Here is a 15397-nt window from a genome sequence, read left to right on the forward strand (position 1 = left end):
CCATGCCGGCTGAGAAGATCTCAGCAGGGTCAAATGGACAGTTGTTATTACCAATATTATACTTTGTTTTGTAGAGCTCTCCATAGTGTGCAAAGTGCATTCTCATACATTTTCTCATTTGGGTGTTCTAAGCATCTACATTTCTGTAATTTCAGCACTTGGTGAATTCTTTAGCAAATGTTTCTCACCTGATCATCTTCCTCAATCACTCGACCTAGCAGGTATCCACAGTCCCCCATCACAAGGAATCCAAGCTTATTTTAATAACATTTGATGCAAAACCTCATTGTAAAAAAAAAATCCGTTGTTAATTCATGTGATTTATTCTAGAGCCAAACACGTGCAGCCCGAGCCTGTCTGAATGATGCCCTTGCTCCTCCCGTGGACGACGGACAGGCGGGACGGTGTGGGGTGCAGGCATAAATGTAGGCAGCAGCACAGCACATAGACTGCAGGGAAGACTTTAGAAGAAAAGTCCTATTTATGGGCAAAGTTTGATTTGATTCACTGAGCCCCAGGTGGGCGAGGCACTATGCAAGGCTGAGAAAGTGAACGAGACAAGGCTCGGTGGTGTTTTAAGACAGGTTGGTCCGTGAAGGCCGACAGATCAGGAGATGACTGCCACTGAAAAGACAAAGTTTGTTGTACTTGCGTGCTGGGCACCACACGAGAAAGTGCTGGGGTCGGTCAGGAGCCAGGAAGGAGGGGGAAACTGCGGCAGAGCCTTTCTTGTGGTTTGCACAGGAAGGAGCGGGCAAGGCAGGGTGAGCAGCCTTAGAATCGGCTGGTTGGAATAATTCCGGCAGGCTCTGGGGTGCAGGAGCTGTCCCCAGTTGCCTGGTTCCTGGCGAGGTGCAGTGCCAGCAGATAGTGGCCCTGAGTGGGGCAGCCCAGTAGAGGAGGTGGTGGGCGTGGGCTCTGGATTGGGTGGTTTGTATGTGACAGACACACTCCCAGGACAGTTGTTTGCCATCTCTGGGAACTGGCTAACCCCGGGAGGGGCAGTTTCTCCAGGGTCAGCAAAGCCCCAGATGTCAAAGCATCAGGACGCAGAAAATGACAGGCACGGTTAATGCACACCCTCAACGGCTTGCACCCCAGCATGGGGAGCAGCCAGGGATGCTGAACCTGGGACTCGCAAACCCCAGGCCCCGGGCTCCTCAACTCTAAGAGGAGGAGTTCAGTTTGTGTAAATGACAAGATTTCCTAAAGCCTCCCAGCTGTGATACTGTGAAGTAATTACATATGAGAAAAAGGTGACAAATGCTGCAACAGAATTGAGTGCTCTGGGAAAAGAAAGGGAAGGTGGCTAAGAATTGAAAATCGGGATGGTTTGGGGGGGAGGCCCAGATGTCGGGCCGGGGGGACGCATGGAAAGGCACTGGGACGGCTGGCCGGTGGGGGCAGGGATCCGTCTTCCGAGAGGCACAAGGCAGAAAGCCAGAGTTTGAGAGTTTGTGTGGAGGGTCTCAACTGCAGGCAACTTTGCCCCCTTGCCCCAGGGAACATTTGGTGATGTCTCGAGACATTTTGGGTTGTCACAGCCTGGGGGCGCAGGAGGAGGGCTGCTACTGGGACCCGGTGAGTAGAAGTCAGAGACGCTGCCCATCATGCTACAGCACACAGGTAGACGCTGCCCCACTCCTGACCCCGCCCGCAGAGAAACATGCCGACCAAAGCAACACTGCCAAGGCCGGGAAACCCCGAGTTAGAGAAAGGTTGGTACGAAAAGCGCATGGATTTGCAGTATCTCGAGATGCAGGGGAGGAGAAACCCTGGAAGCCAGCTGTTGCATGGCTTTGGGTCTCTCCTCCGAGTCTGGCTGTCGGGGACTGGGGTTGGAGAGGGAAGAGGTTAGGCGAGGAGTACAAAGATCCAGACGGAATATTGAATAAGTTGTGGAGATCTGTTGTACAGCGTGGTGGACTATATGTAATAATACTGTCTTGTATGCTTGAAAATTGCTAAGTATATATCTTATATGTTTCTCACCACAAAAAACAGTGAGGTGACGAGTATGTTAAATAGCTTGATTTAATCATTTCACAAGGTATGAGTATATATATATAAATATAGATCTGAAAACATCACGTTGTACATCATAAATATATACAATTTCCATTTGTCAATTAAACCTTAATAAGACTGGTGGGGCATTGGAGACTCAGAAAAAATGAAAGGATTGATGCTTCTGCTGCCTCCTAAGCTGTATGTGTTCCATGAGGGTGGGGACGATATAGGTTTAGCTTTGCCAAAGCCCCAAAGATAACATTTCTCAGTAAATTTTTGTTGAGTGAATGAGAGAAATTAAACAAGATGCAGAGCTGTCCTCATCCAGAGCCTTCTCAGATTTCATGAAAGCACCTGGGTCCGTCGAGCTTTGCTCTTTGTGTAAGCAGAGTGTGGGATGTTTATGAAGTCAAATCTGTCTACGTTCTCTCTTGTGATTTCTTATCCTTTTGAATCTAAAAAGTCCTTCCCATACACTCCCCAGCCTCCATCAAAGATTGGATAAGCATTCTCTTCCCTCTTCTTCCCAGTTTCTTACAGTGCGCCTTCTTTACATATTTAACTGCTTAATTCAGTCCTTCCCAGAGGGGGGGGGGGTGCAAGCGCTCCTGTCACTCCTCGTGGTAATGGAAGATGATTTTAGCAACTCCATTGATGAATATTTTTGCATTAAGGGTTGTGTGGGTTTTTTTTTTTTTAATGAGTATGTAATCATGATATCAAGCCTGTATTTCACAGATGGTATTGCTTACGATAAGTTTTTAAAAGATGAGTCCATTTTAAAATGTAAGTGGATACTACCACGTGGGGGTGATAAATACGGCAAACTGGTGATAGAAGTACAAGGACTACTGAAGTTTGGGAAACACTGGTGAAATCCATTTGGAATTTATTTTGCTGTCTAAAGTAGAGTAATGCTCAACTGTTTCTCTCCCAACTCACTCCCAGGTTGTTAACCAACTACTCCAAACCATTTACTGAATTTCTCTTTGATAATGATTTTTTGAAGTCATATATTAATTATCATATATAAAACATTTCTGGACAATCTCCTTGGTGCCATTAACCTTTCATTCATTGGAAGCTATTACTGCGACTTTAAGTACTGTGCTTGACTTCATGTCCGGCCAAGCATGTCTTCCCTCCACCACAAGTGGGGCTGATTTTGAGGGCTGGGGTCAGGGTGTCCCCAAGGATGGGGACAGTGGGCTGTAGCACACCCAGCAATGCCCTCGAGGCCTGACCCAGGTGGACAATGGTTGTGGGGCCAGCGCTGGTGGACTTTCTCAGATCCCAACTTAGAAGTACTAGAACTCTGCTATCCCCAGGGGAAATGGAGAGAGAGGAAAAAAAATAGACATTAAAATGAGAAGAACCAGTGATGCTCCGTGTAATTAATAACTAGGCTTGTAGTAGTGAAATTCAAGACCTAAAGGGAGACTGAGTTGAGGCGCTAAATTCTAACACCATTCTTGTTGTCCAGACATTGGGCTGTACAATGGGAGAATATTGCCTGTTGCCAAATAATGTTGAAAAGACATCTCAGTCTATCAGGAAAAGACAACACACATGCACTGTTGCATATCTGTCATATATCCAAGTCTGCGAATCCTAAGGGAAGCAGATAGAAAAATCCAGACTTAAAACCAGGGTGGGGACAGCCATTCACTTCCCCTGAAGAGTTCTCCTTTAATGACAAGGTTCTTTCCAACACACAGCTTCTCCAGTGATTTTAACTGTTTCTTAGGAATGCACTAACACTCTAATGAAAGGCTAAACACCATTTTTTAAATGAGAAAAATCCTAAGTACCTCCCCAAACCACACACCCTATACATTTTTTATCAATAAAGATAATTGGCCTCACAACTTTTCTAAAACACACAGGGCACAAGTGGGGTACATGGATTCCTCCCTCCTGCAGCCTAGTGTGGTAGTGACGCAGGATGACAGTGTGTGGCCAGACAGAATGGCACTGGACAGAACTGAATAGACGGTTGGCTGGCCAGGGTCTTAGAATTCTTTCATTCCGAAAGCTGTCCTCCAGAGGAAGGAAGAAGGACCCCTTTACCCACCCACTCCCGCCCCACTTCCCTGCAAAGTGACACCACTTAATATCATTTCTCCTGCCACCAAAAATCAAATCATTATCACACTTGGTTAGAGGCACTGTGGAGTAATCTCGTTGCCTCTGTTGAACTTCTGGTGTCTCTCAAGGTTGGAGAGAAGGTGATGGACAACTTACCGAGTTGAGAGAAAGCAAGAGAAGACAGCCAGCAGACGCTGACTCATGCCAGCACAGATGCTGAGTCATGTTGAATCATGCTATCCTGTGGGATTCACCTGGAAAAACCAATCCCAAAGGGGTTTACTTCCAATCTCAAATGGGTGCTAAGTGAGATAGTCTTCACGTTGAGGGGCAAGAGGAGGATCTCAGAGGTTCCCTTGCCCGTAAAATTCTTGGGTTGTGGCTGGGGCCAGGACTTTGCCCATTCTGGAGAGTTCAGAGTGAGATCTTATCCTTCCTCGTTAGTTCTCCAGGTGGGCTGTGGGATCTCCTGGCAATTGAAGAGGGCTTTGTAAAAGAAGAGCTGGGTTTATAAATAATGCATTTCCTTTGTCTTGCAGGAATTCTGGAGGCAGAGGTACAATCAGATCAGCTGTGAACAGCTTACATAGCAAATCTAATAGGTTTGTAAATTAGATTTTGTGTTCATTTGTTTTTGCTGTAAGGCAGCTATTAATCTGCTTCTTCTCTTTGCTGGATGGTGCCCTTCTTACTTCGCAAATAGATCTGTTTCGTTTCACTTTGGCTTTGCATTTCCCTAATCACTTTTGGGGGGAGCTGTCAATGGAAGATCACATGAAATGACCTAAGGTCTAGAAGCAGCAGAGATGGAAAATGCACATGGGGAAAGAGTCACTTTCTGGAAGACAGCCCACCCACTCTGTAATGCTTGGGCCACTGGCGAGCTTTCTCATAACTTACGTTTTTGCTGAGCAGTGGAGACCCTGAAGGGAACTAGAACTTTCACCCAATTTCATTGTGCTAGATGGCTTGTCCAGGAGGTTAAGATGGAAAATAAAACATTCGAGAACTTTGCTGAGACCTCTTAAAATATTTAGGGAGTCAACACAGTAATGTTAACCCTGATTATTGAATGTGCATTTCGAATTCTGAAAGAGTGTTATTACTTCATGTGACAGTGCAGCGGCAGTCCTTGGCTGGGGACAGCTTGATGCAGGGGAGCCTGCGGATGCTTTGCAAGACAACAGGCCCAGGCTTGCCACTGGCTGTGGCTGCACCAGGCTTCCCAGTCCCCATTCTCCATCAATGACAAGTGCCCCAGAGCTATGGCCTGTAGTCTTATAAACCTGAACTTAAGGAGCACTGCAAGAAGTGCCAAGTTATTTGACTTAAACAAAAGCCACTGTTCAAAATGAAAACCTCATTTTGCTTTGTAAATATCCTGTTTGGGTCCATCTGGGAATGAGAAGTTCATATTATTTGTAGAACAGTGTATTGTTTGCCCTTCCATATGTTTTGAAAAATCTCTTGGCCATATGAGACCAGTCAAGTATGTCCATTCCTGACTGCATGACTGACTCGAGAAACTGGACCCCTGTCCCTGACATCATTGCTTCTGGATCTCTAAGTGACCTTTTAGCCACCTTGAAGCTGTTAATGAAGCTTATGTTATGCCTGGTGAAATGCAAGTATTGCAGACAGAAAGGAGAAGGCCATGTGTCCCTAAGTCTCTGTTCTACTATAGGAAGATCGCTCCTTTTCAAGAAAGTAAGATCCTGCCCCTCAAGACCAGGCCCTGTGGTGACATAGGGAGGCACAGTCTCATAGGAATCTAGTATATAAGAGGTGGAAAGAACAGGCCGGGCGCGGTGGCTCACGCCTGTAATCCTAGCACTCTGGGAGGCCGAGGTGGGAGGATTGCTTGAGCTCAGGAGTTTGAGACCAGCCTGAACAGGGAATGAGACGCCCATCTCTACTGAAAATAGAAAAAAAAATTAGCCGGGCATCATGGCACGCACCTGTAGTCCCAGCTACTTGGGAGGCTGAAGCAGGAGGATCACTTGAGCCCAGGAGTTTGAGGTTGCTGTGAGCTACAATGATGCCACTGCACTCTCTATCCAGGGTGACAGAGCAAGACTCTGTCTCAAAAAAAAAAAAAAAAAAAAAAAAAAGAAGAAGAAAGAACAGTCTTAGGAGCCAGGCAGCCCTGGGTTCAGCCTTGGTGCCTGCTAACCCAGGTCAGGCAAGCGATTTCACCCCTGGAACCCTGACTTCTTCATTCAATTAGAATACTACTGCAACGTCTTCTTGGAGGGGTATTTCAGGATTAGAACTACTGAATGCAAGGGTCTGTCCAGCCTAGTGTTCAATGTGTTCAAGGCACTCAGCTGATGCTTGTTACTGTCACTGCGGGTGTATCTGCAGCATCAGAAGATGGTCACTGAGGGTGAAGTTTAGGAGCTGGTGGGGGCAAAGCAACTTCAGCCTGAACTGCACCTCTACTGTCATTTGAGAGCTGGGGAGGGAACTGGGGACAGGGGGACACACTCACTGAAGGGGAGAATCTCAGCCCACCCACCCAGCTGCGTTTGTGCAGCACGGAGCGTGTAAAACCTGGGGTTTCCTAATCCACCCCCTTCACTTTACAGATGAGAAGGCGAAGGCCAGAGACCCGCAGTGACTTTCCCAAGGCTCCCAGCTAGATAGTGACAGTGCCAGGGTTAAAGCCCCACGACACCACAGCTGGCCACGCAGGGTCCTGTCCAGGGTCACGCCAGGAGGTGGGGGTGGAAATGGAATTTTGCCACTGTCCCTGCCAGCATTTCTCTGTCTCCCTTTTCTACCTCTACCACTTTGTGTTCAAGAGAAGTCTGGAAACCCCTTCTGGAGGTGTCCTAAGCAGGTCCCCTCTACAGGCACCCATGAGAGAACACCTCTGCCGGTCGTTCTTCCCCGAGAGCCTGGCGTCATCCAATCTGAGGACCATCACCCTAGACTGAATCCACCTTAAGCCACAAGATGCCAGGGCCCCGTCACCCATTCCTGATGAGAACATCAGCTAGCCTCTCAGGATGACAACGCCTCATCACAAACATTAGGGCATTTTTATCATATATGCCTACTGCGCTGCATATAGGGGGTCCCAGATGTGGCAGCTAAATCCGTGGTCCTAAGGCCACTGCTCCTGCCCATGACCCACAGAAAGAGGATGCTGCCACGCCAGCTCCTGTTACAGCCCCACTAGATGGCAGCCAGCGGCACAGGCAGGACCATTGGTGGTCCTTTCGGAATTCTAGAACCTCAGAGCTAGATATAACATCTGCCTCTTCCACACCATCTTTCTATAAATGGGGAAACTGTGGCTCAGGGAGGTAAAGCAATTGACTACACCACTTATGAAGTCTTTCCGCTACACCCTCTGCTTCTTTCATGAAAATAGTAAAAATTGCAAATGGTCGGGACTTCTGTGACCTCTCATGGGCTCCCTTAGGCCAGCATGGCAGTAGGAGTCCATGTGCCTTGCTCAAAACTCTTTTAAATTTTCTGTCCTCTGCAAAGTTACATACATTTGAATCCAAGACAAGTGGTATCAGCCACAGGAGCCAGAAATATTAGCAACAGAGGAGGGCGGATGAGGGGAATGGGCGAGATGATGTGCACTCCTAAATGAATTCCTCTCTACCTGCAAAAGTCAAAATAGAGGATTTGGCCCTCGCTAACAGGATTTCATCTTTTTTTTAACTTAGCTTTTGCAAAGTAAATGCGGAGGACAGAGATGTTTGGTTTGAACTCTTTAAAGCTTCAGAATTTGGCATCACAAATCCACTTCATTCTAACTGGGAGAATCTGCTGTCAGCGCAGACAAAAAGAACTTTGGATGTGACCCACATGCATCTGTGTGCATCCGGCAGAAAGCAGGCTGGCTCTTACGCTCCCTTTAAAGATAGACTTGTAACCTAGTTTCTCAGACACCTAGTAGCATAGATTTCAAGGCTCTGAATTCAAGGGGGTCCCATAATGCCTGGCGTTCCTGAGCCAGTGGAAAGATGACGGGTACCCAGAACTGTGATCCGCCCCGGGGGCGTACAAAGCCAGCCAGCAAGTTCATCCGCCCCAGCCCCAAACCACCCCCACCCCGGGATCAAGTTCAAGCTCAAAAATTCAATACACACTTATTTATCGAGCACCTGCCATGTTAGACCATTCGAGAATATGGAAATGCTCACAGTCTAGTAGGAGAGAGTGAGACCGCACAGGTAACTCCCTGACAAGGTCGATGTGTCAAAGGGCATCTCAGGGTTACCCGAAAGAGAATGAAGGGACACTGGGGAGGACAGAGAAGCCACCAGCTACAATCCCATTGTCCCGGAATGAGTTTCTGTTTTCTCTTTAAGTTTATAAGCCTATCATTTGATGCTTTGCTGCTAATATGCCTACTCCTGGTGGGGTTTCTTATCAGTAGCTTGAATAAGAAATATTCCTAGCCTGACAGTGACTGCTGGAGTGTTTCCTCCTTGCTGGGAAGGAAACATTGGGGGTGGTAAGAGAAAGTCAATTTTTCACCCCCCTTCCTGTCTCCAAGAGTGCGTGCAGTTTATACCTGAGGGAGAGAGTTTGTGCATTCTAGAAGATAAATAGACTTCCTTCTCCTCTCAGGTAATAACTGCAATTTTGCTCTTCTAAAGAAGTTTACATTCAAGCCTGTGCAAAAACAAAACTATTAGACTTGTCATCCGCGTGCTAACGGATCATGTCTATCCTCTTCCTTGCCCCTTCCCCCCCCTTCCAGAGCTGAAGTTGTAATAAACGGCTCCTTGTCGCCAGCTGTTGTTGACAGAAGCAATGAAAGCATGAAGCACACCATCCAGCCAGCCTCGTCCACGTGGAGACACAACCAGACGCTCTCTCTGCGGATCAGGTACTGGCAGTTACCTCTAGGACAAGAGGGAGACTTGGCCTTCTTCGGCACAAGCCGGCAAATTGCTGCTCTCCATCATCTAAAGAAGTCAGAGCAGAAATAAAATGTTTACCTCCCACTGGGGCAGGCTTCCTCTGCAAGCGATCAATTGGAAATAAAAACCCGGGGCGAGCCTGGCGGGCCCAGCACACTCGGGCAGCGACTGGAGCCTGGGAGGTGGCAGGAACACCTGGCTGGGGTCCTGGGCTCGGGAGGAGGGAGGCACAGGTCAGCAGGAGAAGGGACCTGGGCAGTGGAGGCCACAGGTGGCCTCTTCCTTCCTGGAACAGGGAGTCCTTTCTGCTTTGGGCCTGTCTGGCACCCACATCCCCTTTCTGTGACAGTCCTCCAATTTGTCCTTAGAGAGGTGACCCCAGCCACAGTCCTTGGGGCATGCATAGGCAGCGGCCCCTGTCCCACAGCATGAAAATGAAAAACTAGAGAGACCCAGGAACTGACCTGATACCTGACTGTGACAGTAGATGTCTGTTTGGCCAGAGAGTGGCTTTTGTCCTGATCTGTGCAGAGTGGCGTTTTTATTCGGTTAGGTGGTGGGAATGCGGATGTAGGGAAGGAATTACCCCTTCAGCATTTTGGACACTTAGCTTTGATGTAGCCGTGATTGACTCAGCAAATATTGGTCAGCACAACTCAGCTATTCATTTCCAGACAGTGTGCTGGGGGGCCAGGTGCTGAACAGGCATGCTCGGTGGAGAGACACAAATATAAGCAAAGACACGACAGCGCAATATGATACACACAGGCAGCACTGTGTCTTACAAATAGACGGAAATAAAAGAGGTCACACTGAGAGAGCCATTCATTTGGTAAGAGGACCAAGAGCCATGGGTTTTGAAGGATAATTAGGAGTTTGCCAGGCATGCCAGTGTGCCTCCTGCACGCGCAGAGTTGAGATCTGGTGTTTGTGCACAGTGCTACAGGAGCACAAAGCTGGAGGTAGGGAATGGGGGAGGGGTTGGGGTGGTCCCCAGGACCAGATGGGGAAAGGCTTGATGGCCATCACCAGGGGAGGGAGAGGAGAACAGCCACCAGAAGTGTCACCGCACAAAGCAGGGAGTTGCCCCTCCAGTAGCCTGTCAAAATGGAAATGCGCCACCCCCTTGTTCTAGAGGCTCAGTCCTGGGACATGCACAGGTGTGGGCAATAGGAAGGCATGAGCCCTGGAGACCTGGTGGCAGCTGAGAAACCAACCTAAGGCGCTCACTCTGGCTCCGCCTGCCTCCGCCTTCTACCCCTGACTCAGCACCTCTTCAGAGCCCCCCCTGGTGGGCCCTCTGCCCCCATCATGTGGCCCTAACAGCTGCCCCCTTCTATCAGGGGCACTGTGCAATTGGCGAGCCCGCTTGCATGTGTTCCCTAGGGCTGCCTAACAAATTCCCGCCACCTGGGCAGCCTAAAACGACAGAAATCGGTTCTTGAGCCCAGAATTCTGGGTGCTCCCTTGAAGGTTTCCAGGGGAGACCCTTCCTCTGCCTTTTTCAGTGGCTGCAAGCGTTGCTGTGGCCATGCCGCCTGATCTCTGTGCTCACGTGGCCTGTGTCTGTGTGCTCTCCTCCCCTGTCTCTTATAAGGACAATCGTTGAATTTAGGGCCCACCCAAGTAGTCCAGCATGATCTCATCTCAAGATTAAATTTAATTACATCTGCAGAGAGGCTCTTTCCAAATAAGGTCACATTCACAGGTTCCAGGGGTTAGGAGGTAGATATACAATTGGGGGGGCCGCCGTTCGCCTCACTACGCCAGCTGGGAATGAAATCCTCTGGCCAACACAAGCCGGCTCGCAGTCCCCACTCGCCCCCCTTTTGAAGGCCACACTGTGCCCTGGTAAGGAGCCTGCAGCACAGTCACCCCGGCTGGGACAATGTGCTCTCACCCAGGAGGAAAAAGAACTTCTTTCCTTCCACTTCAATTAATCACCAACATGATTCCTAATAAAAGATTCTGTGAGTGATGTGGAATCATGTTTAATAACTGATAGTAATTTCACATAACTAGTTAGAAATTAATTCACTCACAGAGGTGTTTATTTATGGGCTTTCTAGGGGCTCTCTTTGCTTTTAAATACTTTGGGGTAAGTAAATTGCAAGGGTTTTAGCAGTTTCCAGGCTATTAGTCTGTCCAGTTATATAATCCCTGGTGAAGCACAGTAAATAAAAACAATGCCCCCGTTTTCCAGCAAGAGACACGAATTATTCAACAAGGGTGGTTTCCCCTGCGTGAGAGCACGAGACCCAGGTCGTTAATAAGGGACGGAGGGGGGGAGAAGAGCGCGTGCTCCAGCTGCCCCCTGGCCGCACCAGAGGCCCCGAACGGAACACGTGTTGGAGTTCCTGGGGAGCTGTCGGAAGCACGCCGAGACCCGGGCCACTCGGGATCTCCCAGGTGTCAGCCCAGAGCTTTCGAATTCTTTAAAGTTTCCCCCAGCGATGGAACGTGCAGCCCACACCGGCAGCGAACATCTCAAATCCACAGGCTGTCAGTGCCCCCCCACCGCCCCCCCGTACGACGGGGCAGCCACGCAGAGTCTCGTGTGTTCACAGTGCACAAAGATGCTGAGCTAGCGGGACTCGGGAAACCAAGACTAGCACCTTCCTACCTGTTCTAGCTGGGGGCTCTCTGCAGGGAACTGATTTAATCTTATCTGATAGTCCCAGTATCCCATTTCTTTCTCTTTATGACTTGAATCACTCCTAAAAATCTTTTGGGTGATTGGGACAATTCTTCAAGTAAAACCCCCAGCTCGGGTCCCCAGACTCCTGGGGGCAGGATGCGTGTTTTGGCTAAAACTTTCTTGGTGCAGTCCAAGCACACCCACCCCCCTACCCCTACCCCTACCTCCCTTTCCAACCCTACCCCCCTTTCCGACCCTACCCCATCCCTTCAGTGTGCTTTGCTAGATGCTTTGCTAGATTATTTGAGAACTTTCCCCAGATTCAAAGCTACCTGGCGGCCTAGAGAAACTGTCTTTTGATCACCCTTGTTCTGAAACAACACAAAGGTAGTTGCAGCTACTTTTTCGCTCCTGAGCCCGGTAGAGAAGGAATAGAATGGTTTCTCGAAACACAGCATTTAGAGAGAAGAGGAGAGACCAAAATCTAAAGAAGAAAATGACCTCCTCAGCCAAGTTCCCCACCCCCTATTTATTCCCAAGGACACGTGCAAAGGGTCAGGGCCGTTTGCTAATTCTTTTAACAACATCCATGCAGATCAGCTGTTTTCAGCTGACCTTTGCACACAGCAAACAAGCAACTTCAGGCAGGCATTTTCACCTGACCCTTCATTCACCTTGCTCTCGTTCTTTCCATCCATCCATCCTGTCTTCTAGGCCCAGGCCCTACACAAAGGAGCCCTGCTCTGGGGCCAGGGAGGTGTCAATATTTATAACACTCATCCCCCACACACACTGGGCGCCACTAGACAGCAGCTGGGGGCCAGGGGACATGTGCACAATACAGAGCAGCTCCTGGATGGCAGCCACCCTCCCGGTGTCTGAGAGGTGGAAGTGTGGGTACACCTCGAAGTCCCCACACTCCTGCTCACCTCCTGCTTTGCCCAGAGGAACGGTCCATGGAAGGAAACGGGCCAGTGAGGAATGAGGGACATGTTCCATGTGGCGTCCTGTTCCTGGTTCAGGACTTCCTGCCAGATGATGGCCCTGAATACCCCTAAGAGGGGGGCTTGTGACATAGGGTGACCGAGTGTCTGGGTTTGCCTAAGACTGAGGGGTTTTATGAGCTATGAGACTTCTAGTGCTTAAACCAGACGGTCCTGGGCAAACCAGGATGGTGGGGCCCCCTTCCTTCCTTCTGGGACCCTCATGAGAAGCTCACCTCCAGTCCTACGGGGGCTATTTCACCTCTCATAGGAAGAGAGTGTGACCACGGCAACCACGAGATTGGCCACCACCGCAGCTGCCTGTGGGCTTTTCTGGCCATCCCTGCCTGGCGCCCTTTCTCCAAGGCGTCTGGCCCCTCAGCACGCCCCACCGTTTGCAGGTGCAGCCGCCCCACTGCAGGGGACACAGGACAAGCTAGGCGGGCAAAGGGCAGCTGGCAACGTGGAGATTGTCCTCACGTGTGTTTGCTTTTCATAGGAAGCAAATTTTAAAGTTCTTGGATGCTGAAAAGGACATTTCTGTCCTCAAGGGGACCCTGAAGCCCGGAGACATTATCCACTACATCTTCGATCGAGACAGCACAATGAACGTGTCGCAGAACCTCTACGAGCTCCTCCCCAGAACCTCGCCGCTGAAGAACAAGCATTTCCGGACTTGTGCCATCGTGGGCAACTCAGGGGTCTTGCTGAACAGCGGCTGTGGGCCGGAGATCGACACACACAGCTTTGTCATCAGGTAACCAACTGGGGCAGGTGCTCTGGGCCCACGGGTCCACTGTGTGCACGTCAAGCACGGCTAGGTGTCCCAGGAGATCGAAGCAAGGTGCATTGGTTGAGTTACCCCCGTTCTCAGCTGTGAGTGCTCACCAGAGTCACTTGGGGAGCTCCGTCCCCAATGTCCAGACTGTACCGCAGGCCGGTTAAATCAACAGTGGGGTCAGCGGCAAGGTTTCGATGGGGGGGCACCCAGGGCCCGGACGACCCAGGAAGCCCACGTGATTCTGCTCCATGGCTAAGGCTGAGAATCACTGATCCGGAGCAGAGGTGGGCAGGCGGCAGCCCAGGGCCTGCTGTTGCAAATGGAGCTTGATTGGAACACGGCCGCGTCACTCAGTCTCTACCGTCCGTGGCAACTGCAAAGCCCGTGGAGTAGCTGGGCAGCATGGAGTAGCTGGGCAGCGTGGAGTAGCTGGGCAGCGTGGAGTAGCTGGGCAGAAGTGAAGAGTTGCAGCGCCGACAGCACAAAGCCTGCCAAGCTGAAAATGTTTATTTATGTGACCCTTTACAGAAGAAGTTGGCTGACCCCCTAGGTAGGGCCTGGCACACAATGTGGGCAAGAAAGACTCCTGGGCTGGCCAGTTGTTGGACCGAGTTTGCAAAACTCTTTTAAGTGTCCCGGAAGCTGGTGCTCTCCTAGTAACTAGATTATCCTGTTGTCACAGTCTGGGAATTGAGGGAGCAGCAGGGAAACCTGCATTTTGTACTTGACCATCTTTTTATCTAAATATCAGTTTTCAGTCGCCTGGGCCATCTGGACACAGTTACCCGTGGCCCTGACACCTGACCCCCACCCCATACAGACTTGGAAACAAGGCATTGCTGTCCCCTGGTCAAAAGTAGGGCACACAGCGCCTCGAGTTTCTTTCCGGACAGCTCCCCAGCCCTGGCAGAGCTGCATTCCGGGTCTCGGGTTTCTATGGGGACAGTCCGGATGCAAAGAGAGCCTTGTCCTGGGGCTTTGGGAAGCTGCCTTATCACAGAGTTCCCTGGACCCCAGGACACAGGAAGAGGCGTGTCTCTGCGCCTGCACGCTGGGAGGGAAGCGCCGCCGTGGCCTGGCAGCCGGAGCTGTCCCAGTTCTGTTACCCTTCGCCAGGTCTGTGGTGTGTCGGGAGGCCTGGCCCGCTGTGGGACAAGGGAGAGCCCGGGCCAGGCTCAACCCCGCCTGACCGCTCCCTTCCCCGCTAAGGGAAGCAGTTCACATCCAGTGGGGAAGGGGGCGTCTAGGGAGTCCATCAGGGCAGAGCCGCCCCAGCCCGGCGTCCTCACTGAGACAGGGTCACTGGAAGGGCCTGGACAGGTCAGCGCCCCCCACTTCCGCCCCTGCAGGTACGGGGCGGAGCCCCTGCCTGAGCGGGTCCTGTGTCGGATGACAGCCGGGCCTGCTCCAGGGCTGCACAGTCCCCGGTCCCCAGCGCCCACCCCCACATCCTCCAGTGCACGGCATCCGAACTGGCCGGCGACACTGTGTCCGTGTGTCCTGCCCGCCTTCCCCAGCCCCCTGCCAGCCCGCCGGGTTAGGCTCCACTGCGGCCCCATTCTGTGTCCCTCCCTCGGGCCCTCCTGGCCCGTGGCTGGTTCCAGTGTGTCTTAACCTCACTGAGTCCGCCTGGCCCTGGAGGTTGGCCTGGAGGGGCCCCAGCCCTCGGGAAGGCGTGGCAGCCGGGCTCGACTGGGTTTTAGGACAATAGGGGTAACTGGGTGGCCCAGACTGGCTGATGTGCTGGCAGTGACACCCAGTCTCTGAGGCCTGTGGCAGGGGCTCCCAAAGGGGAACTGTCCCAAGACAGTTCTGTCCCCTTGCAACGTTCAGCCACAGTCAGGGACGGCAAGGCCTGGGGTGCAGATGGGAAAGTGGACACTTTGCAGGGTCCAGTCTGAAAAGAGCAAACAGACTTTTTGAGTCAGATACACCTGAGCCTGAGTCCTGCTTTTCCCTCCCCAAGAGTCTGAGCAAATTAATTCTCGCACTGTGGGCCTCAGTT

General features: G+C 50.9%; 1 protein-coding gene across 1 annotated transcript in view; it reads left to right on the forward strand.

Annotated features, from left to right (window-relative positions):
* ST8SIA2 (ST8 alpha-N-acetyl-neuraminide alpha-2,8-sialyltransferase 2) overlaps nt 1–15397 on the forward strand; it is a 63034-nt gene that overhangs the window by 28339 nt on the left and 19298 nt on the right. Inside the window, exons 2-4 of the mRNA XM_012757052.2 lie at nt 4638–4700; nt 8828–8956; nt 13111–13368. Coding sequence (XP_012612506.1) covers nt 4638–4700; nt 8828–8956; nt 13111–13368 — 450 coding nt within the window. The remainder of the gene's footprint in view (nt 1–4637; nt 4701–8827; nt 8957–13110; nt 13369–15397) is intronic.

Source organism: Microcebus murinus, chromosome 7 (assembly GCF_040939455.1).
Source record: "Microcebus murinus isolate Inina chromosome 7, M.murinus_Inina_mat1.0, whole genome shotgun sequence".
NCBI lineage: Eukaryota > Metazoa > Chordata > Mammalia > Primates > Cheirogaleidae > Microcebus > Microcebus murinus.